Consider the following 26,165-nt stretch of genomic DNA (forward strand, 5'->3'; position numbering starts at 1 on the left):
AGACCCTTCACTGAGGCCTTAGTAGCCCACTAGACCCTTCACTGAGGCCTTAGTGGCCCACTAGACCCTTCACTGTGAGGCCTTAGTGGCCCACTAGACCTTCATTGAGGCCTTAGTGGCCCACTAGACCCTTCACTGTGAGGCCTTAGTGGCCCACTAGACCTTCACTGAGGCCTTCGTGGCCCACTAGACCCTTCACTGAGGCCTTAGTGGCCCACTTGACCCTTCACTGAGGCCCTAGTAGACCACTAGACCCTTCACTGAGGCCTTAGTGGCCCACTAGACCCTTCACTGTGAGGCCTCTAATTGTTTGCTTCATTCTTTTTGCAGATGGGTTGAAGCACTGGAATGTGTGTAAGTGATAAATAGATGGCTTGAACGTTGCCATATTACAAAACACTTGTATAACCTTGTCTCAAAGTAAGTGTGTGTGGTTCCACAACAACAGAGAAGCAGGAGCAGACAGGATATTTGTGTGTGTTTGGTGTCTGTGGGTGTGGGTTTGTCCAGGGTGTGGTCATCCATACGCCTTCTCTGGGCAGCTGTAGTACCTGAAAGATCCACACAAAGTAAGTAATGTTCAACAAAGGTTTAACAAACGTTTGTATATGATAACAGAAGATCATAGCATTATATTTGCATCCCAAGGAAGTACTGAATTACAGATATTAATTTTGTGACTTTTAGCAAAGCTTGCATGACATTATACCCCAGCTCCAAGGGGTGTCTATCCGGCGTTACCATCCTATTCCTTTCTTACTCAAAACGTCAAAATACCGAAAAGATATATATGTAAAAAAATGAAATCCATTTTAATCCATATTCCAGAGTGAAACATCAAAAGTCTGTTTGTAATATTTTGTCAAGGTAATGAACAAACTATCTGCAATCCCTATCACACACCAATGAGATAGACCTTTCTCTCATTAAACACTGTTCTGCTCATAAACGTTACCATTATTATGCACTTCATGGGTTTCCTATGGAAGCATATATGTATGGAAGCATATATGTAGCAAAATTCAAATGGCAATGCAATTTGCAATTTGCAATTCAATAAGTCATTACATTATGCAATTGACAATTCATTATGCAATTTAATAATGTAATTTGTAAATACGTTATTCAAAGTGTATTTTAATATGCAAAGTGACAATGAAATCCTCAATAAAATTTGCAAAAGTTATAACAATAAAAATAGAATAACATTTTGTCAAATTTTTTGAGTTCCTTTATTCAAATTGAAAAGCTATAGCGTCCCCGTGATTGCATTGCACTTCGCCACGCTCCGTGTGTTGCAAAATTCAAATGACATTTCAATCCGCAAAAGATTTTGCAAAACGCTTTGCAAAAGATTTTGCAAAACGTCAGCCAATCGCGTCTGGGCAGGAACTACGTCACTTCCTCGTCAGACCAGCTGATCATCCACGACACTTGGTACTTTATTTTCTATGCCTAGCATTATGCCAGGTTTGGCGTATATAGTAATAACGTGAAAATGGCGGAAAAGACGGTCGCGGAGCTGCTGCGGGAAGCCGCTGCAACTCTAGAGGAGCAGCGGGATGCAGGGTACGAAACAGCGACCAACATGCCTGCACCGGATAAGGGTGCGCAAACCGGTGTTTCAGTTCAACTAGTGACCGTGTTAACTGGTGACAATCAGCCGAATGCGTCGCTTGTTGTCGTGGCTACGGCAGCCGTTGGAATAGGTCCATGGTTGGAAATCGGGAAAAGACTCGTAGCTGTCCTTGCAATGCCTCTTCGATTTGTTTCAATAAAATGTCAGAACATACCCATCTCATTCGTATTTGGAGTCTAATTGGTGGAAGTGGAATGGCCAAAATGAATGGAAAATGTGATTTTTTTTATAATATAAGGACGGGATTCGAACGAAATCCATTTTTGGGGGGAAATATTTCAAGCTGACATTCCATTCCATTGTGCCGTTGAGCCACAGAAACGTGATCATCTGTAGTACTAAAAAGCACAACTAGACTTCCTAAGAGAAGGGGCAGCCGGATCCATTTGTGACCCGACTGTCCATGTTATTTCTCGTTTCCAAAAAGAAGAGGCCATTACACCATTATTCAAAACCTAAAGTTGTGTTTCCCTCCACTGCCTACAACCCAGCCAAAAAATATGTTATTCGCTCTTTCGCTATCATTTCGGTCGCCTGATGTGGTGTAGTCTCTTGCTCTGGATCATCTCTAAGCAAAGTAGCGAGTTCGAGAATCAATGTGACGCAAGGCAGTATGACTCGAGACAAAACTTTTATTCAGATCAACAAAGCATACCTATAGATCGTCCGAGGGAGATAATGCCCCTGACTAGTTATTTCAGTAAAGTAGCCTATACGAGCAGACAAGTGGCACACGCGGTTTGCATGCCCTTCTCCGGTGCAGGCATGTTGGTCGCTCTTTCGTACCCTGCATCCCGCTGCTCCCCTAGAACTGCAGCGGCCTCCCGCATCAGCTCCGCGGCAGTCTTTTCCGCCATGTTCACGTTATTACAATATAAGTCACTCCAGTCAAACCTGGCACACTGCTAGGCATAGAAAATTAAGTGCCAAGTACTAGGTCGTGGATGATCAGCTGGTCTGACGAGGAAGTGACGTAGTTCCCGCCCAGAGACGCGATTGGCTGATACCTTTTGCTTTTTGCATAATCTTTTGCAAAACGTTTTGCAAAATCTTTTGCAAAGTGTTTTGCGGATTGAAATGTCATTTGAATTTTACAACACACGGAGCGGGGCAAAGTGCAATGCAATCACAGGGACGCTATACAGTCCCTCCAGAAAAATGTGGCGTTTTTTTTGTGATTGTTGCGGGCAAAAATCCTTGATTATGCGGCACGTTTTCTTAAAAAATGCGATGAAATATGCGGCATATTTATGCAATTTTATGCCATGATATTGCGGGACTTGCAAAAATCATGCAAGCCCAGCATATTTTGCGCGGAAATCTAAAATTGTCACTATATGCAGTGACAGTGCGGAATATTTGAAAAAATGCGGCCCTGCATGAATATGCGGACTTTGGCTGATTATGCGTTGAATTATGTGATCGCATAATCGCGTTTTTCTGGAGGGACTGGCTATAGCTTTTCAATTTCAATAAAGGAACTCAAAAAAATTGACTGATTATTGAGGATTTCATTGTCAGTTTGCATATTAAAATACACTTTGAATAACGTATTGTGGCGAGCAGCACGGGAAGGACGAGACAGGAGCCCAGGTTAACAGGTTACGCAACTCTCGTGCCCCATACACCGCACGACTCCCGAGAGTTGCCTTTATTGCACGACCCCAAACATATCAGAAACACGGCACATCTGACCAACCCACACAACATTCTCACTAATGGTGCCGATCACACCACACATCACACAACAATGGTGTCATGTACGGTAATTGAAATGTGCCTGCGCATATACTGTGGCATATACGTTAAGACAGCAGTGATAGGAATGCCACCAGATACACTGGATGTATGTACCGCAAGGAGTTCGAAGTAAAAGCCTTTCCACGATAAACGCCTCAGGAGCAATTCTTGACATGGTGTCAGAAGCGCAAGACTAGGAGAGTCATGGCTAAATTTAATCCCCCGACAAACTTTTCATTCGACAAGCCTGCCGAGTGGCCTGATTGGAAGCAGCGTTTTGTGAGGTTCAGAACTTCTACCAAACTTGACAAGGAAGATGGCGCGGTGCAGGTGAGCAGCCTCATTTATGCAATGGGCAGCGAGTCAGAGAATGTGTTTCGTTCGTTCACGTTTGCCGAGGAAGGAGACGAGGAGGATAACTTTGGTGTCGTGCTAGCGAAGTTTGATGAGTACTTTGTACCGCGAAGGAACGTGATTCATGAGCGGGCATGTTTCCACCAACGTCTGCAAAGACCGGGAGAAAAAGCAGAGACTTTTATCAGTGCTTTGTATGAACTCTCAGACGATTGTGATTTCGGTGCGAGTAGGGAGGAGAATATTCGCGACCGAATCGTTGTTGGAATACTTGACAAAGACATCTCGCGAAAACTTCAGCTAATGAAGGACCTGACACTGGCCGTAAACGTACAAACCGTCAGGCAGTCTGAGGAGGTCGCTTCACAAATTAGCATGCAAGGAGAGGCAACAGGAGCAGTGCACGAAGTTAGTCACAAGTCCAAGAAGTTCAACAAGAACGTGAAATATGGCAGTAAGCAAAGAGGGGGAAATAATGGAAATGGCGAATGTGGAAAATGCGGGAAAGTGCGTCATAGCAGGGATGAAAATTGCCCTGCGCGTGAAACCACATGCAACACATGCAACAAAGTTGGGCATTGGAGCAGAGTGTGCAGGAATAATAAGAAGGCAGTGAGTGAGGTTACTGAGCAGCAACAGTCGTATTTCCTAGGGGCAGTGAGCAAAGCCGCTGATGGGTCATCAGAGCAATGGGCCGTCAATCTGCTAGTAGGCTCCACTCCGGTTGAATTCAAAATCGACACAGGGGCCGATGTGAACATCATCAGAGAGGAAACCTATCACTCACTCAGACCTAAAACACCACTGGGGCCTGCAGACATCCTATTGGATAGCCCAGGTGGGGAGCTACAGTGCATAGGGCAGTTCCAGAGCACTGTAGCCTACAAAGGAAAGAGACACCCGCTCACAGCTTATGTTATTCGTGGACACACAGTAACCAATCTTCTCAGCAGGCCACTGTCTGTGAAGATGAACCTAGTGAGGAGAGTGGAGGAAACGGTGTGCAGCACAGAGCACCTACAGGCATACGGTGAGCATGGAACACTAAAGACTGAACCTGTAAGAATACAACTGAAAGACAATGCTCAGCCGTACGCTGTCCACACAGCTAGGCGTGTGCCACTTCCCATGTTAGAAAAAGTCAGAGAGGAACTCCAGAGAATGGAGAGAAATGGCATCATTGAGAAGGTGACACAGCCCACTGATTGGTGCGCACCCATGGTGCCAGTCTTGAAGAAGAGCACAGGTAAAGCTCGCATCTGTGTAGATCTCAAAAGACTGAATGTGGCTGTTAAGAGAGAACAGTACACCCTGCCTGTCACAGATGAGATTATAGCAAAACTAAGTGGTGCCACTGTCTTCTCGTCACTCGATGCAGCTAGTGGTTTTTTCCAGATTCCACTGCATCCAGACATTTGCAAGCTCACTACCTTTATCGCGCCGTTTGGCAGATTTCACTTCAAGAGGCTCCCTTTCGGAATAACGAGCGCTCCGGAAATTTTCCAGAGAAAGATGATGGAGACAATGCAGGGGCTAGAAGGGGTAGAGATATTTATGGACGACGTGCTCGTCTATGGCGCCACAGTGAACGAACATGACCAGCGGTTAGAGAAAGCCATGCAGCGCATTGAGACGGCTGGATTGAAGCTCAACTGAGAAAAGTGCTCCATTAGGCAGAGCCAGCTGCGGTTCCTAGGGCACATCATCGACAAGGATGGAATACGGCCTGATCCGGGCAAAGTCGAAGCTATACAGCAGCTACCACCACCAGCAAACGTACAGGAGCTGAAAAGGATTTTGGGAATGGTGAATTATCTGGGAAGATACATCCCCAACCTGTCCACGGTGGGACAGCCGCTGTATGAGCTCCTGAAAAACAAGAACATGTGGACTTGGGGTCACGCACAACAAGCTGCTTTCGACCAAACCAAAGAGCTACTGACGACGGCGCCAGCTCTTGCTTACTATGACGTGGGTAAGCCTACGTCTGTGTCTGCTGACGCCAGCAGCTATGGAAACGGACCACAAGCCACTAGTGCCGCTCATCAACAGCCGTAGCCTGGACAACGTACCATTGCGGTGTCAGCGTCTTTTCATGAGGCTAATGAGATTCAACCCCATGGCAGAGTACGCTCCTGGGAAAACTCTGGTAGTCGCCGACACCCTGTCGCGTAGTCCGCTGTCCAGCACGTGTGCTGAGCTGGACACTCAGAGCGATGTGGCATGCTATGTTGCTGGTGTAGTGGGGGGAATCCCGGCTAGCCAAAGCAAAATGGATATGATCAAAATGGCAACTGCATCGGATGCCAATCTGCAGTCAGTCATCAAGTTCATACACGCTGGATGGCCAGAACACATCAGCAAAGTGCCTGTGAGTATAAGAGAATACGTTCAGGTCAAAGCAGAGCTGTCAGAGCACAATGGCCTTGTCCTCAGAGGATGCAGGATCGTCGTGCCACAGCCGAGAAAAGAGATTCTCCAGAAAATCCACGAAGGCCACCAAGGCCTGGCTAAATGTAGGGAGAGGGCGTGCTCATCAGTGTGGTGGCCCGGGCTCTCTACAGAGATAAGCAGCCTTGTTACATCATGCCAGGTGTGCCATGAACTGAAGAGAACACAACAAAAAGAACCTCTCATCGCTACACCACTTCCAGATCGTCCGTGGAAGAGAATTGCGATGGATCTATGTGAGTACAATCACCAAAACTACCTGATTATCTCAGACTATTACTCCAGATTTATAGAAATACTGCACATGCCCTCCACAACCAGTACACAGGTCATACTGAAGTTGAAGGCCATCTTCGCCAGGTTTGGTGTTCCAGACGAGGTGGTGTCTGATAATGGGCCGCAGTTTTCTAGCTCTGAGTTTCAGGAGTTTGCGAAACAGCTTGACTTCAGACACTGCACGTCCAGCCCCCATCATCCGCAGGGAAATGGGCATGCAGAAAGAGCCGTCCAAACGGCCAAGAAGATCCTCAAACAAGAAGATCCAGTGATGGCCCTGATGATTTACAGGTCCACCCCGTGCTCCTCCACCGGCTACAGCCCTGCAGAGCTGTTAATGGGAAGGAAGATTAGAACAGCACTCCCTACATTGGAGAAGAATCTTCAACCTGAGTGGCCCAGCAGAGCAGCGGTGAAGGAGAGGGATGAGCAAGAGAAGGCTAGACAGGCCTATTACTACAATCGCCGCCACGGAGCCCGCCTCTTACCTGTCCTGCAGCCAGGTGATGCGGTTAGGTCCAAGTTGGACCATGAGAAATCATGGTCACCGCCAGCGGTGATCTCAAGTGAAAGCATTACTCCAAGATCTTACATCATCAAGATGCAGCAGGGAGCTGAGCTTCGGTGAAACCGTCGCCACCTTCAACCTGAACCGGTTCCCCAGTCTTCATCATCAGCAACCAGCGAGAACACAGGGACAGACACACACTCTGACACGTTAGAGACTGTTCCCAGCAGTCAGAGTATGGCTACACCTGCAAGCCCTATGCCCGGTCAGACTGTGACCAGATCTGGACGGGTGTGCAAACCGACCAATAGGCTTGATCTGTAGATTGAACATATGGCCTTTGGGGGGGGGTACACACATTAAATAAAAGGGGGAAAAGTGAGATGTAAAAAAAAATATATAAAAGACGAAGTTGTACTGAAATGGCATTAATGTTGGCGATGCTGATTTATGTTCACAACAAGAAAGTTTATTTGTTTGTCTGATTTACATAAAACGTAAAGAGATTTGTGTTCATAAATAACCCACTTTAAAGGGGGAGATGTCATGTACGGTAATTTAAATGTGCCTGCGCATATACTGTGGCATATACGTTAAGACAGCAGCGATAGGAATGCCACCAGATACACTGGATGTATGTACCGCAAGGAGTTCGAAGTAAAAGCCTTTCCACGATAAACGCCTCAGGAGCAATTCTTGACAAATGGAACAACACACAATTAACACACAATCAATAAAAAACCCAAACCCGTTAACCCCACTAAACCGAACAACAAAACAAGTTGACAAAAGCCCCTTTCGTCAACCGACAACCCCAATTCCCAGGATCCCCTGCGCGACCCCGGAGGAGTCGCCACAGTATTTACAAATTACATTATTAAATTGCATAATGTAATGACTTATTGAATTGCAAATTGCATTGCCATTTGAATTTTGCTACATATATGCTTCCATAGTTTCCCAGTCAAAGTAAACCTCTTCTTTTTTAAGCGACAACAACTTGCTTTTGATGCCTGCAATGTGCCTTTTTAGGAGCAGTGAAGAGACGGTCCGCAACGAGTACGTGCGGCACTGGTTATGTGGACAAATGGCCAATATGTAATTCAGTTGTATAGTAAAACAAGGCACCGCCAAATATTTAGTCAGGTAACTAAATATTTGGTGGTGCCTTGCAAGATGTAAAATGGAGGTCACGTTATAACAAAGCGTATATTTGACCCACATGGACAGCAACGAGTAGCGACGTGCGGCACCTCCTTCGGCGCGCCCAGACTGCGGTCTGCGTCTCATGTTGTTTGAATGTCTCAGTGTCTACGACTTGTTTAAACAGTTTAATCAGAAAAAAAAAATTGGGTCATCTGTAGCTGTTCAGTTTTTTTGCTTTGCTTTATTTGCTTTGACCCTTTCATCTTTACATTAGGCGATGGCGTAGGCCTGCTGTGTTTTAACAATGCATTACAATCCGATAGATTTGTGTTGCATAAGAACTTGAAGAACTTGAAGATGATGTTTTTAGTTTTACTAAAAATAAAAAATAGCCTACCTATGACTAATGTAATAATACAATTAATTTGCAGATGTAGTTTATGTTATCCTGTAAAAAGCTCACTTTGGGCTCGTCGATAGACAATATTATGAGTGTGCCGAACAATCCCGGAAATTGAGGACCTGTCGACCCCATGATCGTCGATTGTATGCCCGTTTAAATTACATCGGTTGGTTCGAAGACAACACACTTTGGGATATTCCCATTGCCCAACTGATCAACCCCCGAGCGAGGTCGTCTCGACGCTTTATGGAGGTTACAATGTTTGTTGGTCTTGATCAGCTTTTTTAATCTAAACGTATATGCTAATAGTAACAAACTAATAATAATGCATTCAACGTAGAACCAGCACTGTGTGGGTGCATGACAACATTACACCTCAGAAATATGAACAGGTAAATCGTTTTTAAGGCAAGAATTTAACTTTAATTGTTAAGAGGTTTTCCTGTGCCTATGCAACTTTTGTCGCCGGTTGTTTTGACTGACATTAGAAAAATAGATAACTTTGGGGAAGTTCTGATGTAAAAACGGGAAGCCTGCTAAAGCAACGCTCTAGTTGCTGAAATAGAAGAAATACCCAGGAAGAAACAGACACACATTCGGTCTATAAAGGCAGAGGTTGGAACATTAAGAACAAGTTTGATCACACGCAGTTGGTCAGCAGAGCATCCAGGCAAAGCTGCTTCCGAATAATACCACATCATGGGAATTAAAGAGTTCAAGCCAATCTCCAAGATATTCTCGGGGATATTTCTACTTACTTCACTCAATTTCTGTTCAGGAATTCATTATGCAGGTAAGAATTTGGAAACACCTGTAGAATACTCAGTTTACAATACGTAATGCAGTAATATGCATTAATACATAATTAATACATATTGTCTAGTCCATATGACGGCATTCAATCATGGTAAATAATTATTGTCCCCTTATTGTAAAGTGTTACTAGTTTTTTAGTTTTTAGTTTTTTACCATAGCCTACCTCGATTCAATATTAGCCTACTTGATTCATTATTGACCTAGTAGTCAGCTCTCCCTTTTAAAATACTTATTTGATCTCATGCGAAAAACCTGATTAAAGAAAGGTTAAGAAAATAAAGAATGTCTTAACTCAGTCTTTACACTGATCAAGTGTTGTAGGTCTACCGGAAAAAAAAACCGAGGCAGTACACGCTTGGGAGGCCGTGGGCCGTCGCCACGCCCTCTGAGCGTGACAGTAGGCTGTGATTATAAATACAATACAACTACATTTCTGTAATCGTCGTAGACGAGAAAAGGAAGCGGCGACAACCAATAAATCTCAACTTCTACAGCAAGGAATTCTAAAGTTAAAATGGGTCAGACATCTAATATGCTCTTTTCTTTCAGAAAAACTATCGGAAGATTATTTTTATTGTCTTAACAGGCTCAGACATTACACCATTAGACATTAGTAAATAATTATTGAGATGAACTTGATTCGAGCGAATGATTGATAAGTTCATAATGTCATTAATAATGTCATCAACTTCCTGTCTAGGGTACGGAGACATCACGAAGGTAGAAACGTCCGGAGCGTCCAGCAAAACTTCGCGACAGGATAAACTGGAATACGACGGTAGGGTGCTGCTGGTCAACCAGATGAAGCCATTAATTTTACCGAAGAGAGAGTCATGTCGTGAACGTTGTATTGCCCATTTAAAGTGAGAAGACAGTACTGTAAACATATTATCTGTCCTAAAGGTGTAAGGGCATCGCATACAATGGCTCACACCGATGTTGGGAGAATGAAAGAATACAAGTCCTTCATTAACAATGTGGCGGAAAAGCATGATGTTGACCCAGCTGTTATCGCTGCCATCATCTCCAGAGAGTCTCGTGCCGGGAACGTCATCTTCAACACTACCCCCCCTGGTTGGGGGGACAATTATAATGGCTTTGGACTGATGCAGGTAATAGGGCTACATTTGTATAATGCTGGCTGCCCCAGCATTATAGCAAACATGTCAAGTTCTATGAATTTAAGCATAAACCCTTTAGTCTGAGAATGGACAGGACGCCCAATGGCAAATCTTTTTTTATTTTGTTGGAATAAATAAATGATAAAAGATACACTCCTATATAGGTTGATAAGAGATACCACACACCGAGAGGAGCTTGGAACAGTGAGGAGCACCTGGACCAAGCCACTGGGATCCTGGTTAATTTCATTCAACTGATCCAGAAGAAGTTCCCCACCTGGAGCACAGAACGGAAGCTGAAGGGTTTGTCTCAATTATTATTATTATTAGTTCCCATTCTAAGTTCCTCTTCTGACCAGAGAAAACCTGCACTATTTGATGTTTTGAGAATTGTGGTTAAAGCTGCAGTAAATTGAAGAGTTATAAAGAGAGAGAGCAGAGAAGAGAAGAGATAATTATTTTAAAATTAAATAACCGAAAAAAAAAAACTCGCTTTTTCCTCCATCCCAAATTTTGCGCGCCACTGGGAAGTGTTAGATTCAAACACTTGTGATTGAAAGGCAAGATAGATTCCCCAAACCAACCACGGAAGAGAGTCCTGATTGGTCAAAAATATGCCGGTGATCGGTCTAATTTAATGAGCAGTGCCTCTAATCTACATTCTGGCTAAACACTGTCACTGTCCTTATGTTTGACTACAGGAGGGATCGCAGCCTACAACACTGGAGTCGGTAGAGTCGAATCTTATGAGAGTGTGGACTCCCGCACCACAGGAAAAGACTACTCCAATGATGTGGTTGCCAGAGCCCAGTGGTACAATCAAAACGGGTTTTAGAGAAATCCCTCTTGGGCAGCCCAAATGTTCTGCATTAAATAACAAATGATAATTATCATCTTATCATTAAATATGATTGTTTATGTAGTCGCTATATAGTCAAAAAATATGGCTTGCCTTTTTTAATTCACTCAATATCTTCATAAAGTGCAATTTTTAATTGTTGGCAAGATGGCTTTTCAAAAATATGTAAAAATATCAGTAGGCATAATACATTAAAGTACAATGTGTGACTTATATACAAACCGATGGATTTCATTCGTATCCAATGTGTTGTAATTGATGTACCATTGTTTTAAATAAAAATGTATGTGCTTCCTTAATACACGGAAAGCTCCAAAAACGTGGTGGTTATGGCTTTTATATCGAGAGTACATTACAGGGTGGGGGGAGGACTTCCTCACCTGTTTCCACACTTAACATATTTGTGGGGGGCGCCAAATCACAAGGGGCGGCGCCATGAGTAGTAAAAAATAAAAAAGCGCCGCGAAGTGGTTTTCAATGAAGTACATAACGTTGTGTGGGGAATTGGTATATTGGCGCCCCCTCTGGCTGCAGGCGCACACCTGCTCGTTGAGAAGGTGCCGTGCACAGACTCAATGAAACCCCCACTGAAGTCCGTGGGGTCATGATGCAAACCCTTCCCCTTTTATGATACAGGATGTATACTAATTTATCCACATTTTGTCAGAAATACTGTATTAGTTGTTGTACAAAAACATGAGTTGGTGGGTGACAAAAACATGAATGTCTAGTGAAAAGTGACAATCCATCTATGACGTTGGAACGAAAGAACCGCAACATTATATAATTGTTAGTTACATCATTGCAACGTCCCTATGCAACTTTTGTCGCCGGTTGTTTTGACTGACATTTGAAAAATAGATAACTTTGGGAAAGTTCTGATGTAAAAACAGGAAGCCTGCTAAGGCAACGCTCTAGTTGCTGAAATAGAAGAAATACCCAGCAAGAAACAGACACACATTCGGTCTATACAGGCAGAGGTTGGAACATTAAAAACAAGCATGATCACACGCAGTTGGTCATTAGAGCATCCAGGCAAAGCTGCTTCCGAATAATACCACATCATGGGAATTAAAGAGTTCAAGCCAATCGCCAAGATATTCTCGGGGATATTTCTACTTACTTCACTCAATTTCTGTTCAGGAATTCATTATGTAGGTAAGAATTTGGAAACACCTGTAGGCTACACAATTTACAATACTTAATGTAGTAATATGCATTAATATACAATTAATGCATATTGTCTAGTCCATATGACTGCATTCAATCGTGGTAAATAATTATTGTCCCCTTATTGTAAAGTGTTATTAGTTGTTTTTTTTTACCATAGCCTACCTCGATTCAATATTAGCCTTCTTGATTCATTATTGACCTAGTAGTCAGCTCTCCCTTTTAAAATACTTATTTGATCTCATGCGAAAAACCTGATTAAAGAAAGGTTAAGAAAATAAAGAATGTCTTAACTCAGTCTCTACACTGATCAAGTGCTGTAGCTCTACCGGAAAAAAACCGAGGCAGTACACGCTTGGGAGGCCGTGGGCCGTGGCCACGCCCTCTGAGCGTGACGGTCGGCTGTGGTTTTAAATACAATACAACTAAATTTCCGTAATCGTCGTAGACGAGAAAAGGAAGCGGTAACACCCAATAAATCTCAACTTCTGCAGCAAGGAATTCTAAAGCCATAATGGGTCAGACATCTAATATGCTCTTTTCTTTCAGAAAAACTATCGGAAGATTATTTTTATTGTCTTAACAGGTTCAGACATTACACCATTAGACATTAGTAAATAATTATTGAGATGAACTTGATTCGAGCGAATGATTGATAAGTTAATAATGTCATTAATGATGCCATCAACCTCCTGTCTAGGGTACGGAGACATCACGAAGGTAGAAACGTCCGGAGCGTCCAGCAAAACTTCGCGACAGGATAAACTGGAATACGACGGTAGGGTGCTGCTGGTCAACCAGATGAAGACATTTATTTTACTGAAGAGAGTCATGTCGTGAACGTTGTATTGCCCATTTAAAGTGAGAAGACAGTACTGTAAACATATTATCTGTCCTAAAGGTGTAAGGGCATCGCATACAATGGCTCACACCGATGTTGGGAGAATGAAAGAATACAAGTCCTTCATTAACAATGTGGCGGAAAAGCATGATGTTGACCCAGCTGTCATCGCTGCCATCATCTCCAGACAGTCTCGTGCCGGGAACGTCATCTTCAACACTACCCCCCCTGGTTGGGGGGACAATTATAATGGCTTTGGACTGATGCAGGTAATAGGGCTACATTTGTATAAAGCTGGCTGCCCCAGCATTATAGCAAACATGTCAAGTTCTATGAATTTAAGCATAAAGCCTTTAGTCTCAGAATGGACGCCCAATGGCAAATCTTTTTTATTTAGTTGGAATAAATAAATGATAAAAGATACACTCCTATATAGGTTGATAAGAGATTCCACACACCGAGAGGAGCTTGGAACAGTGAGGAGCACCTGGACCAAGCCACTGGGATCCTGGTTAATTTCATTCAACTGATCCAGAAGAAGTTCCCCAACTGGAGCACAGAACAGCAGCTGAAGGGTTTGTCTCAATCATTATTATTATTATTATTAGTTCCCATTCTAACTTCCCATTCTAAGTTCCTCTTCTGACCAGAGAAAACCTGCACTATTTGATGTTTTGAGAATTGTGGTTAAAGCTGCAGTAGATTGAAGAGTTATAAAGAGAGAGAGCAGAGAAGAGAAGAGAAAATTATTTTAAAATTAAATAACCGGAAAAAAAAAACTCGCTTTTTCCTCCATCCCAAATTTTGCGCGCCACTGGGAAGTGTTAGATTCACACACTTGTGATTGAAAGGCAAGATAGATTCCCCAAACCAACCACGGAAGAGAGTCCTGATTGGTCAAAAATGTGCCAGTGATCGGTCTAATTCAATGAGCAGTGCCTCTAATCTACATTCTGGCTAAACACTGTCACTGTCCTTATGTTTGACTACAGGAGGGATCGCAGCCTACAACACTGGAGACGGTAGAGTCGAATCTTATGAGAGTGTGGACTCCCGCACCACAGGAAAAGACTTCTCCAATGATGTGGTTGCCAGAGCCCAGTGGTACAATCAAAACGGGTTTTAGAGAAATCCCTCTTGGGCAGCCCAAATGTTCTGTATTAAATAACAAATGATAATTATCATCTTATCATTAAATATGATTGTTTATGTTGTCGCTATATAGTCAAAAAATATGGCTTGCCTTTTTTAATTCACTCTATCTTCATAAAGTGCAATTTTTAATTGTTGGCAAGATGGCTTTTCAAAAATATGTAAAAATATCAGTAGGCATAATACATTAAACTACAATGTGTGACTTATATACAAACCGATGGATTTCATTCGTATCCAATGTGTTGTAATTGATGTACCATTGTTTTAAATAAAAATGTATGTGCTTCCTTAATACACGGAAAGCTCCAAAAACGTGGTGGTTATGGCTTTTATATCGAGAGTACATTACAGGGTGGGGGGAGGACTTCCTCACCTGTTTCCACACTCTTACCATATTTGTGGGGGGCGCCAAATCACAAGGGGGGGCGCCATGAGTAGTAAAAAATAAAAACACGCCGCGAAGTGGTTTTCAATGAAGTACATAACGTTGTGTGGGGAATTGGTATATTGGCGCCCCCTCTGGCTGCATGCGCACACCTGCTCGTTGAGAAGGTGCCGTGCACAGACGCAATGAAACCCCCACTGAAGTCCGTGGGGTCATGATACAAACCCTTCCCCTTTCATGATACAGGATGTATACTAATTTATCCACATTTTGTTAGAAATACTGTATTAGTTATTGTACAAAAACATGAGTTGGTGGGTGACAAAAACATGAATGTCTAGTGAAAAGTGACAATCCATCTATGACGTTGGAACGAAAGAACCGCAACATTATATAATTGTTAGTTACATCATAGCAACGTCCCTATGCAACTTTTGTCGCTGGTTGTTTTGACTGACATTTGAAAAATAGATAACTTTGGGGAAGTTCTGATGTAAAAACAGGAAGCCTGCTAAGGCAACGCTCTAGTTGCTGAAATAGAAGAAATACCCAGCAAGAAACAGACACACATTTGGTCTATACAGGCAGAGGTTGGAACATTAAAAACAAGCTCGATCACACGCAGTTGGTCAGCAGAGCATCCAGGAAAAGCTGCTTCCGAATAATACCACATCATGGGAATTAAAGAGTTCAAGCCAATCGCCAAGATATTCTCGGGGATATTTCTACTTACTTCACTCAATTTCTGTTCAGGAATTCATTATGTAGGTAAGAATTTGGAAACACCTGTAGGCTACACAATTTACAATACTTAATGTAGTAATATGCATTAATACACAATTAATGCATATTGTCTAGTCCATATGACTGCATTCAATCGTGGTAAATAATTATTGTCCCCTTATTGTAAAGTGTTATTAGTTGTTGTTTTTTTACCATAGCCTACCTCGATTCAATATTAGCCTACTTGATTCATTATTGACCTAGTAGTCAGCTCTCCCTTTTAAAATACTTATTTGATCTCATGCGAAAAACCTGATTAAAGAAAGGTTAAGAAAATAAAGAATGTCTTAACTCAGTCTCTACACTGATCAAGTGTTGTAGCTCTACCGGAAAAAAAACCATGGCAGTACACGCTTGAGAGGCCGTGGGCCGTGGCCACGCCCTCTGAGCGTGACGGTAGGCTGTGGTTTTAAATACAATACAACTAAATTTCCGTAATCGTCGTAGACGAGAAAAGGAAGCGGCAACACCCAATAAATCTCAACTTCTGCAGCAAGGAATTCTAAAGCCAAAATGGGTCAGACATCTAATATGCTCTTTTCTTTCAGAAAAACTATCGGAAGATTATTTTTATTGTCTTAACAGGTTCAGACATTACACCATTAGACATTAGTAAATAATTATTGAGATGAACTTGATTCGAGCGAATGATTGATAAGTTAATAATGTCATTAATAATGCCATCAACCTCCTGTCTAGGGTACGGAGACATCAAGAAGGTAGAAACGTCCGGAGCGTCCAGCAAAACTTCGCGACAGGATAAACTGGAATACGACGGTAGGGTGCTGCTGGTCAACCAGATGAAGCCATTTATTTTACTGAAGAGAGAGTCATGTCGTGAACGTTGTATTGCCCATTTAAAGTGAGAAGACAGTACTTTAAACATATTATCTGTCCTAAAGGTGTAAGGGCATCGCATACAATGGCTCACACCGATGTTGGGAGAATGAAAGAATACAAGTCCTTCATTAACAATGTGGCGGAAAAGAATGATGTTGACCCAGCTGTCATCGCTGCCATCATCTCCAGAGAGTCTCGTGCCGGGAACGTCATCTTCAACACTACCCCCCCTGGTTGGGGGGACAATTATAATGGCTTTGGACTGATGCAGGTAATAGGGCTAAATTTGTATAAAGCTGGCTGCCCCAGCATTATAGCAAACATGTCAAGTTCTATGAATTTAAGCATGAAGCCTTTAGTCTCAGAATGGACAGGACGCCCAATGGCAAATCTTTTTTTATTTTGTTGGAATAAATAAATGATAAAAGATACACTCCTATGTAGGTTGATAAGAGATTCCACACACCGAGAGGAGCTTGGAACAGTGAGGAGCACCTGGACCAAGCCACTGGGATCCTGGTTAATTTCATTCAACTGATCCAGAAGAAGTTCCCCAGCTGGAGCACAGAACAGCAGCTGAAGGGTTTGTCTAAATCATTATTATTGTTATTATTAGTTCCCATTCTAACTTCCCATTCTAAGTTCCTCTTCTGACCAGAGAAAACCTGCACTATTTGATGTTTTGAGAATTTTGGTTAAAGCTGCAGTAGATTGAAGAGTTATAAAGAGAGAGAGCAGAGAAGAGAAGAGATAATTATTTTAAAATTAAATAACCGGAAAAAAAAACCTCGCTTTTTCCTCCATCCCAAATTTTGTGCGCCACTGGGAAGTGTTAGATTCACACACTTGTGATTGAAAGGCAAGATAGATTCCCCAACCCAACCACGGAAGAGAGTCCTGATTGGTCAAAAATGTGCCGGTGATCGGTCTAATTTAATGAGCAGTGCCTCTAATCTACATTCTGGCTAAACACTGTCACTGTCCTTATGTTTGACTACAGGAGGGATCGCAGCCTACAACACTGGAGACGGTAGAGTCGAATCTTATGAGAGTGTGGACTCCCACACCACAGGAAAAGACTACTCCAATGATGTGGTTGCCAGAGCCCAGTGGTACAATCAAAACGGGTTTTAGAGAAATCCCTCTTGGGCAGCCCAAATGTTCTGTATTAAATAACAAATGATAATTATCATCTTATCACTAAATATGATTGTTTATGTAGTCACTATATAGTCAAAAAATATGGCTTGCCTTTTTTAATTCACTCTATCTTCATAAAGTGCAATTTTTAATTGTTGGCAAGATGGCTTTTCAAAAATATGTAAAAATATCAGTAGGCATAATACATTAAATTACAATGTGTGACTTATATACAAACCGATGGATTTCATTCGCATCCAATGTGTTGTAATTGATGTACCATTGTTTTAAATAAAAATGTATGTGCTTCCTTAATACACGGAAAGCTCCAAAAACGTGGTGGTTATGGCTTTTATATCGAGAGTACATTACAGGGTGGGGGGAGGACTTCCTCACCTGTTTCCACACTCTTACCATATTTGTGGGGGGCGCCAAATCACAAGGGGGGGCGCCACGAGTAGTAAAAAATAAAAACACGCCGAGAAGTGGTTTTCAATGAAGTACATAACGTTGTGTGGGGAATTGGTATATTGGCGCCCCCTCTGGCTGCAGGCGCACACCTGCTCGTTGAGAAGGTGCCGTGCACAGACGCAATGAAACCCCCACTGAAGTCCGTGGGGTCATGATACAAACCCTTCCCCTTTTATGATACAGGATGTATACTAATTTATCCACATTTTGTTAGAAATACTGTATTAGTTATTGTACAAAAACATGAGTTGGTGGGTGACAAAAACATGAATGTCTAGTGAAAAGTGACAATCCATCTATGACGTTGGAACGAAAGAACCGCAACATTATATAATTGTTAGTTACATCATAGCAACGTCCCTATGCAACTTTTGTCGCTGGTTGTTTTGACTGACATTTGAAAAATAGATAACTTTGGGGAAGTTCTGATGTAAAAACAGGAAGCCTGCTAAGGCAACGCTCTAGTTTCTGAAATAGAAGAAATACCCAGGAAGAAACAGACACACATTCGGTCTATACAGGCAGAGGTTGGAACATTAAAAACAAACTTGATCACACGCAGTTGGTCAGCAGAGCATCCAGGCAAAGCTGCTTCCGAATAATACCACATCATGGGAATTAAAGAGTTCAAGCCAATCTCCAAGATATTCTCGGGGATATTTCTACTTACTTCACTCAATTTCTGTTCAGGAATTCATTATGTAGGTAAGAATTTGGAAACACCTGTAGGCTACTCCATTTACAATACTTAATGTAGTAATATGCATTAATACACAATTAATGCATATTGTCTAGTCCGGATCACTGCATTCAATCGTGGTAAATAATTATTGTCCCCTTATTGTAAAGTGTTACTATTTTTTTTTTTTTTTTACCATAGCCTACCTCGATTCAATATTAGCCTACTTGATTCATTATTGACCTAGTAGTCAGCTCTCCCTTTTAAAATACTTATTTGATCTCATGCAAAAAACCTGATTAAAGAAAGGTTAAGAAAATAAAGAAAAACCGAGGCAGTACACGCTTGGGAGGCCGTGGGCCGTGGCCACGCCTTCTGAGCGTGACGGTAGGCTGTGATTTTAAATACAATACAACTTAATTTCCGTAATCGTCATAGACGAGAAAAGGAAGCGGCAACACCCAATAAATCTCAACTTCTGCAGCAAGGAATTCTAAAGCTAAAATGGGTCAGACATCTAATATGCTCTTTTCTTTCAGAAAAACTATCGGGAGATTACTTTTATTGTCTTAACAGGTTCAGACATTACACCATTAGACATTAGTAAATAATTATTGCGATGAACTTGATTCGAGCGAATGATTGATAAGTTAATAATGTCATTAATAATGTCATCAACTTCCTGTCTAGGGTACGGAGACATCACGAAGGTAGAAACGTCCGGAGCGTCCAGCAAAACTTCGCGACAGGATAAACTGGAATACGACGGTAGGGTGCTGCTGGTCAACCAGATGAAGCCATTTATTTTACCGAAGAGAGAGTCATGTCGTGAACGTTGTATTGCCCATTTAAAGTGAGAAGACAGTACTGTAAACATATTATCTGCCCTAAAGGTGTAAGGGCATCGCATACAATGGCTCAAACCGATGCTGGGAGAATGGAAAAATACAAGTCCTTCATTAACAATGTGGCGAAAAAGCATGATGTTGACCCAGCTGTCATCGCTGCCATCATCTCCAGAGAGTCTCGTGCCGGGAACGTCATCTTCAACACTACCCCCCCTGGTTGGGGGGACAATTATAATGGCTTTGGACTGATGCAGGTAGTAGGGCTACATTTGTATAATGCTGGCTACCCCAGCATTATAGCAAACATGTCAAGTTCTATGAATTTAAGCATAAAGCCTTTAGCCTCAGAATGGACAGGACGCCCAATGGCAAATCATTTTTTATTTTGTTGGAATAAATAAATGATAAAAGATACACTCCTATACAGGTTGATAAGAGATTCCACACGCCGAGAGGAGCTTGGAACAGTGAGGAGCACCTGGACCAAGCCACTGGGATCCTGGTTAATTTCATTCAACTGATCCAGAAGAAGTTCCCCAGCTGGAACACAGAACAGCAGCTGAAGGGTTTGTCTCAATCATTATTATTATTATTATTATTATTAGTTCCCATTCTAAGTTCCCATTCTAAGTTCCTCTTCTGACCAGAGAAAACCTGCACTATTTGATGTTTTGAGAATTGTGGTTAAAGCTGCAGTAGATTGAAGAGTTTTAAAGAGAGAGAGCAGAGAAGAGAAGAGAGAATTATTTTAAAATTAAATAACCGAAAACAGAAAAAAAACTCGCTTTTTCCTCCATCCCAAATTTTGCGCGCCACTGAGATGTGTTAGATTCACACACTTGTGATTGAAAGGCAAGATAGATTCGCCAAACCAATCACGGAAGAGAGTCCTGATTGGTCAAAAATGTGCCGGTGATCGGTCTAATTTAATGAGTAGTGCCCCTAATCTACATTCTGGCTAAACACTGTCACTGTCTTTATGTTTGACTACAGGAGGGATCGCAGCCTACAACACTGGAGACGGTAGAGTCGAATCTTATGAGAGTGTGGACTCCCACACCACAGGAAAAGACTACTCTAATGATGTAGTTGCCAGAGCCCAGTGGTACAATCAAAACGGGTTTTAAAGAAATCCCTCTAGGGCAGCCCAAATGTTCTGCATTAAATAACAAATGATAATTATCATGTTATCATTAAATATGATTGTTTATGTAGTCGCTATATAGTCAAAAAATATGGCTTGCCTTTTTTAATTCACTCAATATCTTCATAAAGTGCAATTTTTAATTGTTGGCAAGATGGCTTTTCAAAAATATGTAAAAATATCAGTAGGCATAATACATTAAAGTACAATGTGTGACTTATATACAAACCGATGGATTTCATTCATATCCAATGTGTTGTAATTGATGTACCATTGTTTTAAATAAAAATGTATGTGCTTCCTTAATACACGGAAAGCTCCAAAAACGTGGTGGTTATGGCTTTTATATCGAGAGTACATTACAGGATGGGGGGAGGACTTCCTCACCTGTTTCCACACTCTTACCACATTCTGTTTCATGAGAAGAATTATCACCACAATGAAGACTCATTCAGCAGCACCAGAGCTAGCCTTCATGAGGGGGAGAGGGAGAGGGGGGCGCACACACCGTATAATGCTTGGCTTTCACTCTTACAATACGTTTTGTTTATGAGCAGAACACAGCGTTTAATGGAAGGAAGGTCCATCTCATTGGTGTGTGATAGGGAGTCCAGATAGTTGGTTCAGCAGCCCCCCCTTGCTGTGGCCAGAGTTCATCACCTTGATATGAAATATTACAACAGAATTTTGATGTGTCGGTCTGAGAATATGGCTGTTTTAGATATCTCTTTTCTGTGTTGAATAGTTTCTGTAATTTCCCGACCCTCTCGACCACCACGACTCTATCTCTCTACATACATTCCAAATATTTCTATAATATTTATTCCTGTTTCTATGCGGTAACATGGAAATATAGCTCAGGACCCAGAACACTTCCGGCCTAGGAACGTTTCTCCTGCGTTATCGCCAGATCCCTTCCATCAGTTCATCGTTCAACCATCGTGCTCAACAGATGCCATCTTAACATGGCTTTTTCCCAACTTGAGGGTGACTTGGCCACCGATGTGCAGCAACAAATATTAAGGCTGCTCAGTGCTTGAATGAAAGCATCCATATCGTTGGCATAGATATGCCTACATGCTCAGAGTAGGCCTACAATCAATAGTTGTATCCCTCATCAGTCGATAAATATGTGAATTTGAATGTTTCTCCTGCACTACAAGTGGGTGTAAATTGTGCATTTCAGCCTTCTGAAACCACGGTGATCCGTATATATTGATGATAGCCTATGCAGAGGAAAATAATAACTTATTGAACTGACCTCAGTTAGTGCATGCAGACATCATTAATGTTTAAAAAAGTGGCGCCTCACACCAGGCCGCGCAACAGGACCGAATGGGATGCTACCTCTATAAACACACTAAGTATGGAAGGCTGTTTGAGCAACTAATGTCTGAGTAATGTCCTTTTTTATTGACAAAGAATTTGTTGCATCTATTGATGCACTTGGAAAAAGGATATTGTGCAGTTTTCCCCATTTATGATACAGGATGTTACTAATTTATCCGCATTTTATTATAAATACTGTATTAGTTATTGTTCTTAAGTGTGTGACAAAAACATAAATGTCTAGTGAAAAGTGACATTCCATGTATGACGTCGGAACGAAAGAACCACAACATTATATAATAGTCAGTTATAGCAACGTCCCTTAAAATAATCGGTTAGTAGGGACGTCGCACATCCTGGCGATATCAAGAGATGTCGTCACAACATCTCCAAAAAGTAAGCCTTAGAAATGTTGCTTGACAATGACTTGATGTGCAATGACGATGATTTGCAAATGGGGTAAAGTGCTGAAATGTGTGTAAGTGAGAAACAGGTTCTCTGTGGCTTAAATGTTACAATATTACAACCTTGTCTGAAAGTAATTGTGTAGTTTCACAACACCAGAGGAGCAGAAGCAGGCAGGATCTTTGTGTGTATGTCTGTGGGTGTGGGTGTGGGCATGGCCATGGTTCTAGGGGTTAAATGTCGTCCTCCATACTCCTTTCCTGGGTCTCTTTAGTACCTGAAGGATCCACACGATGGCGCAAGAGAATATTACGTTGAGCTATTTGATTTTAACGAAACTATGATGACATAAACTCATAGCATGAAATTAGCATCACAAGTAAGATCTGTCTACGACTTTTAGCGGAGCTTGCATGACTATGATCACTTTTGCACACGTGGACCCAAAGCGTTTTTTTATTTACTGATTCACATGATTCACTATTGATCGAAACATGTTACTAAGCGTGTCAGGTTTTTTAGACCACCATCGCCAGGATGTGAAGCCACAATCGTTTTTAACAAAAGACACCAAGTTTAAGCTCGGAAACACATTGTGGTCAAAAGCGATTCTCTCACTCTGAAAAGTTTTTTCCGCACATAAAAAAAAATGGCCTCATAGCACATGCAATACCACATATAACAGACATGAGACATGCATATAGTCTAATCATTGACACAACATAGTCTATAACAGGGGGCCATATGTTGCAGCAAAAGGGTCAATGAAATGACCCCAATGTCAAACAAGTCATTAAATGCTTTTCACTCTTACTATAAGTTGTGTGTATGGCAATGTTTATGAGCAGAATGCAACACAAAATAGATCAACTGTAATAATAGAGCGAAGGGAGAGATATTATACACCACCAGCTGTCCAATGTGTGTGTATCCGGCGTCACCCCCTAATTCCACATAGACACATCAAAATGCTGTTGTGATATTTCGTATCAAGTTGATGAACCCTGGCAACAGCAAATGGGGGCTGCTGAACCAACTTTCTGGACTCCCTATCACACACCAATGAGATGGACCTTCACTCCATTAAACGCTGTGTTCTGCTCATAAACATTGCCATACACACAACTTACAGTAGGAGTGAAGGCTAGCTCTGGTGCTGAAAGTGTGGGTCAGGTGGTCTTCATTGTTGTCATAATTCTTCTCATGAAAGGTGGGTAAGCGTGTGGTAAACTAATGAGGAAGTCCTCCCCCCACCCAGTAATGTTCTCTAGATATAAAAGCCATAACCACGTTTTTGACCTTGTCGTGTAGTAAGCAAGAACATTCGGAAAGTGTTTTTCCTCCACATTTTTATTTAAAACGCTTGGAAATAATTGCAAGAGATAGGATTTGAATGATATGAATTTGTTGGTATTTCTTTCAAAATGGCAGTTGAAGTGGTCATATTTATCAATATGTATATATATATATATATATATATATATATACATATACAGTGGGGCAAAAAAGTATTTAGTCAGCCACCAATTGTGCAAGTTCTCCCACTTAAAAAGATGAGAGAGGCCTGTAATTTTCATCATAGGTATACCTCAGCTATGAGAGACAAAATGAAAAAAAAAAAATCTAGAAAATCACATTGTCTGATTTTTAAAGAATTTATTTGCAAATTATGGTGGAAAATAAGTATTTGGTCAATAACAAAAGGTCATCTCAATACTTTGTTACATGCCCTTTGTTGGCAATGACAGAGGTCAAACACTTTCTGTAAGTCTTTACAAGGTTTTCACACACTGCTGCTGGTATTTTGGCCCATTCCTCCATGCAGATCTCCTCTAGAGCAGTGATGTTTTTGGGCCTTCGCTGGGCAACACGGACTTTCAACTCCCTCTAAAGATTTTCTATGGGGTTGAGATCTGGAGACTGGCTAGGCCACTCCAGGACCTTGAAATGCTTCTTACGAAGCCACTCCTTCGTTGCCCGGGCGGTGTCTTTGGGGTCATTGTCATGCTGAAAGACCCAGCCACGTTTCATCTTCAGTGCCCTTGCTGATGGAAGGAGGTTTTCACTCAAAATCTCACGATACATGGCCCCATTCGTTCTTTCCGTCATACGGATCAGACGTCCTGGTCCCTTGGCAGAAAAACAGCTCCAAAGCATGATGTTTCCACCCCCATGCTTCACTGTAGGTATGGTGTTCTTTGGATGCAACTCAGCATTCTTTTTCCTCCAAACACGACGAGTTGAGTTTTTACCAAAAAGTTCTATTTTGGTTTCATCTGACCATATGACATTCTCCCAATCCTGTTCTGGATCATCCAAATGCTCTCTAGCAAACTTCAAACGGGCCCGGACATGCACTGGCTTTAGCAGGGGGACACTTTGGTCCCAGCTCTCTGGAGGTCATTCACTAGGTCCCCCCCCCCCCGTGTGGTTCTGGGATTTTTGTTCCCCGTTCTTGTGATCATTTTGACCCCACAGGGTGAGATCTTGCTAGGAGCCCCAGATCGAGGGAGATTATCAGTGGTCTTGTATGTATTCCATTTCCTAATAATTGCTCCCACAGTTGATTTCTTCACACCAAGCTGCTTACCTATTGCAGATTCAGACTTCCCAGCCTGGTGCAGGTCTACAATTGTGTTTCTGGTGTCCTTTGACAGCTCTTTGGTCTTGGTCATAGTGGAGTTTGGAGTGTGACTGTTTGAGGTTGTGGACAGGTGTCTTTTATACTGATAAGGAGTTCAAACAGGTGCCATTAATACAGGTAACAAGTGGAGGACAGAGGAGCCTCTTAAAGAAGAAGTTACAGGTCTGTGACAGCCAGAAATCTTGCTGGTTTGTAGGTGACCAAATACTTATTTTCCACCATAATCTGCAATTAAATTCTTAAAAAATCAGACAATGTGATTTTCTGGATTTTTTTTTTTCATTTTGTCTCTCATAGCTGAGGTTTACCTATGAGGAAAATTACAGGCCTCTCTCGTCTTTTAAAGTGGGAGAACTTGTACAATTGGTGGCTGACTAAATACTTTTTTGCCCCACTGTATATATATATACTATTTGAATGCATTGATGTTTCTTTTCATATTTTAGAAAAGCCATCTTGCCAAAGATGATTACGCAGGGCAATACATACAAAATAGAGCAAGAAAATAATTACTAGATCCACTTTGTGAAGATAAGGAGTGAATCAAAGCAAAGCAGATTTCTGACAACCCATATATGTCGACTATTACATGTACACTTATACGTAAACAATAGTGATGGGTCGTTTCGAATCAGTTCGAATCTTTAACGAGAACAAACCGAACTGATTCTTCTCTCGTTCGTTCTCAGACTCAACTCGACTCCCACACCCACTAGTCGCTGACTGGCTGACTCGCTGTTCGTTCACTGACTGTGAGTGGTGAAGAGGGAAGAGGCTTAGTCAGCGAGCGTACATAATATGATTCAAGATCAGTGAAATGGTAAATGCATGCTGTCTTTGTATTTTCTGTGTCATGCCATATTAGTAAATAATGTATTGCGTATATCATTCAATAGAACCACAGTTACCGCATATCATATGTGTGTTAAGTTTTTTTGGCCGAAATTTATTTGAGGGCTCGGTATTTCTGAAGTTGTGGAAGAAAACCTTATTCCATGTGTGAATTAGGCCATATTAT

The 26,165-nt window shown here is 41.9% G+C and overlaps 4 protein-coding genes across 10 annotated transcripts; all 4 read left to right on the forward strand.

Moving 5' to 3' along the window:
* Positions 1-8,745: 8,745 nt before the first annotated feature.
* On the forward strand, positions 8,746-11,621 carry LOC307070859 (lysozyme g-like). 4 transcript variants are annotated; one of them, XM_079729541.1, is made up of 6 exons: positions 8,746-8,769; positions 9,168-9,310; positions 10,034-10,111; positions 10,237-10,445; positions 10,619-10,757; positions 11,156-11,621. In XM_079729541.1, exons 2-6 carry the CDS (start codon positions 9,217-9,219, stop codon positions 11,287-11,289), a joined length of 654 nt encoding a protein of 217 aa, XP_079585667.1. In that variant the 5' UTR covers positions 8,746-8,769; positions 9,168-9,216; the 3' UTR covers positions 11,290-11,621. The 4 variants fall into 4 exon arrangements, with proteins under 4 accessions (XP_079585667.1, XP_079585668.1, XP_079585666.1 ...); XM_079729542.1 differs by lacking the exon at positions 8,746-8,769 and adding an exon at positions 8,886-8,909; XM_079729540.1 differs by lacking the exon at positions 8,746-8,769 and having other exon boundaries at positions 8,969-9,310.
* A 733-nt stretch (positions 11,622-12,354) lies between these two features.
* Positions 12,355-14,755, forward strand: LOC307070860 (lysozyme g-like). 2 transcript variants are annotated; one of them, XM_079729544.1, is made up of 5 exons: positions 12,355-12,471; positions 13,184-13,261; positions 13,385-13,593; positions 13,761-13,899; positions 14,317-14,755. In XM_079729544.1, exons 1-5 carry the CDS (start codon positions 12,378-12,380, stop codon positions 14,448-14,450), a joined length of 654 nt encoding a protein of 217 aa, XP_079585670.1. In that variant the 5' UTR covers positions 12,355-12,377; the 3' UTR covers positions 14,451-14,755. The 2 variants fall into 2 exon arrangements, with proteins under 2 accessions (XP_079585670.1, XP_079585671.1); XM_079729545.1 differs by lacking the exon at positions 12,355-12,471 and adding an exon at positions 12,934-13,001 and having other exon boundaries at positions 14,317-14,732.
* A 668-nt stretch (positions 14,756-15,423) lies between these two features.
* LOC307091802 (lysozyme g-like) lies at positions 15,424-17,942 on the forward strand. Of its 2 annotated transcripts, none has more exons than XM_079758616.1 (5): positions 15,424-15,632; positions 16,347-16,424; positions 16,550-16,758; positions 16,932-17,070; positions 17,488-17,942. In XM_079758616.1, the coding sequence occupies exons 1-5, from the start codon at positions 15,539-15,541 to the stop codon at positions 17,619-17,621; spliced, it is 654 nt and encodes a 217-aa protein (XP_079614742.1). In that variant the 5' UTR covers positions 15,424-15,538; the 3' UTR covers positions 17,622-17,942. The 2 variants fall into 2 exon arrangements, with proteins under 2 accessions (XP_079614742.1, XP_079614743.1); XM_079758617.1 differs by lacking the exon at positions 15,424-15,632 and adding an exon at positions 16,076-16,164.
* A 655-nt stretch (positions 17,943-18,597) lies between these two features.
* LOC307070803 (lysozyme g-like) lies at positions 18,598-21,089 on the forward strand. 2 transcript variants are annotated; one of them, XM_079729460.1, is made up of 5 exons: positions 18,598-18,803; positions 19,468-19,545; positions 19,671-19,879; positions 20,053-20,191; positions 20,619-21,089. In XM_079729460.1, the coding sequence occupies exons 1-5, from the start codon at positions 18,710-18,712 to the stop codon at positions 20,750-20,752; spliced, it is 654 nt and encodes a 217-aa protein (XP_079585586.1). In that variant the 5' UTR covers positions 18,598-18,709; the 3' UTR covers positions 20,753-21,089. The 2 variants fall into 2 exon arrangements, with proteins under 2 accessions (XP_079585586.1, XP_079585587.1); XM_079729461.1 differs by lacking the exon at positions 18,598-18,803 and adding an exon at positions 19,210-19,285.
* Positions 21,090-26,165: the final 5,076 nt, after the last annotated feature.

The sequence above is a fragment of the Pollachius pollachius genome (assembly GCF_949987615.1).
Source record: "Pollachius pollachius genome assembly, chromosome: 2".
In the NCBI taxonomy this organism is placed as follows: domain Eukaryota; kingdom Metazoa; phylum Chordata; class Actinopteri; order Gadiformes; family Gadidae; genus Pollachius; species Pollachius pollachius.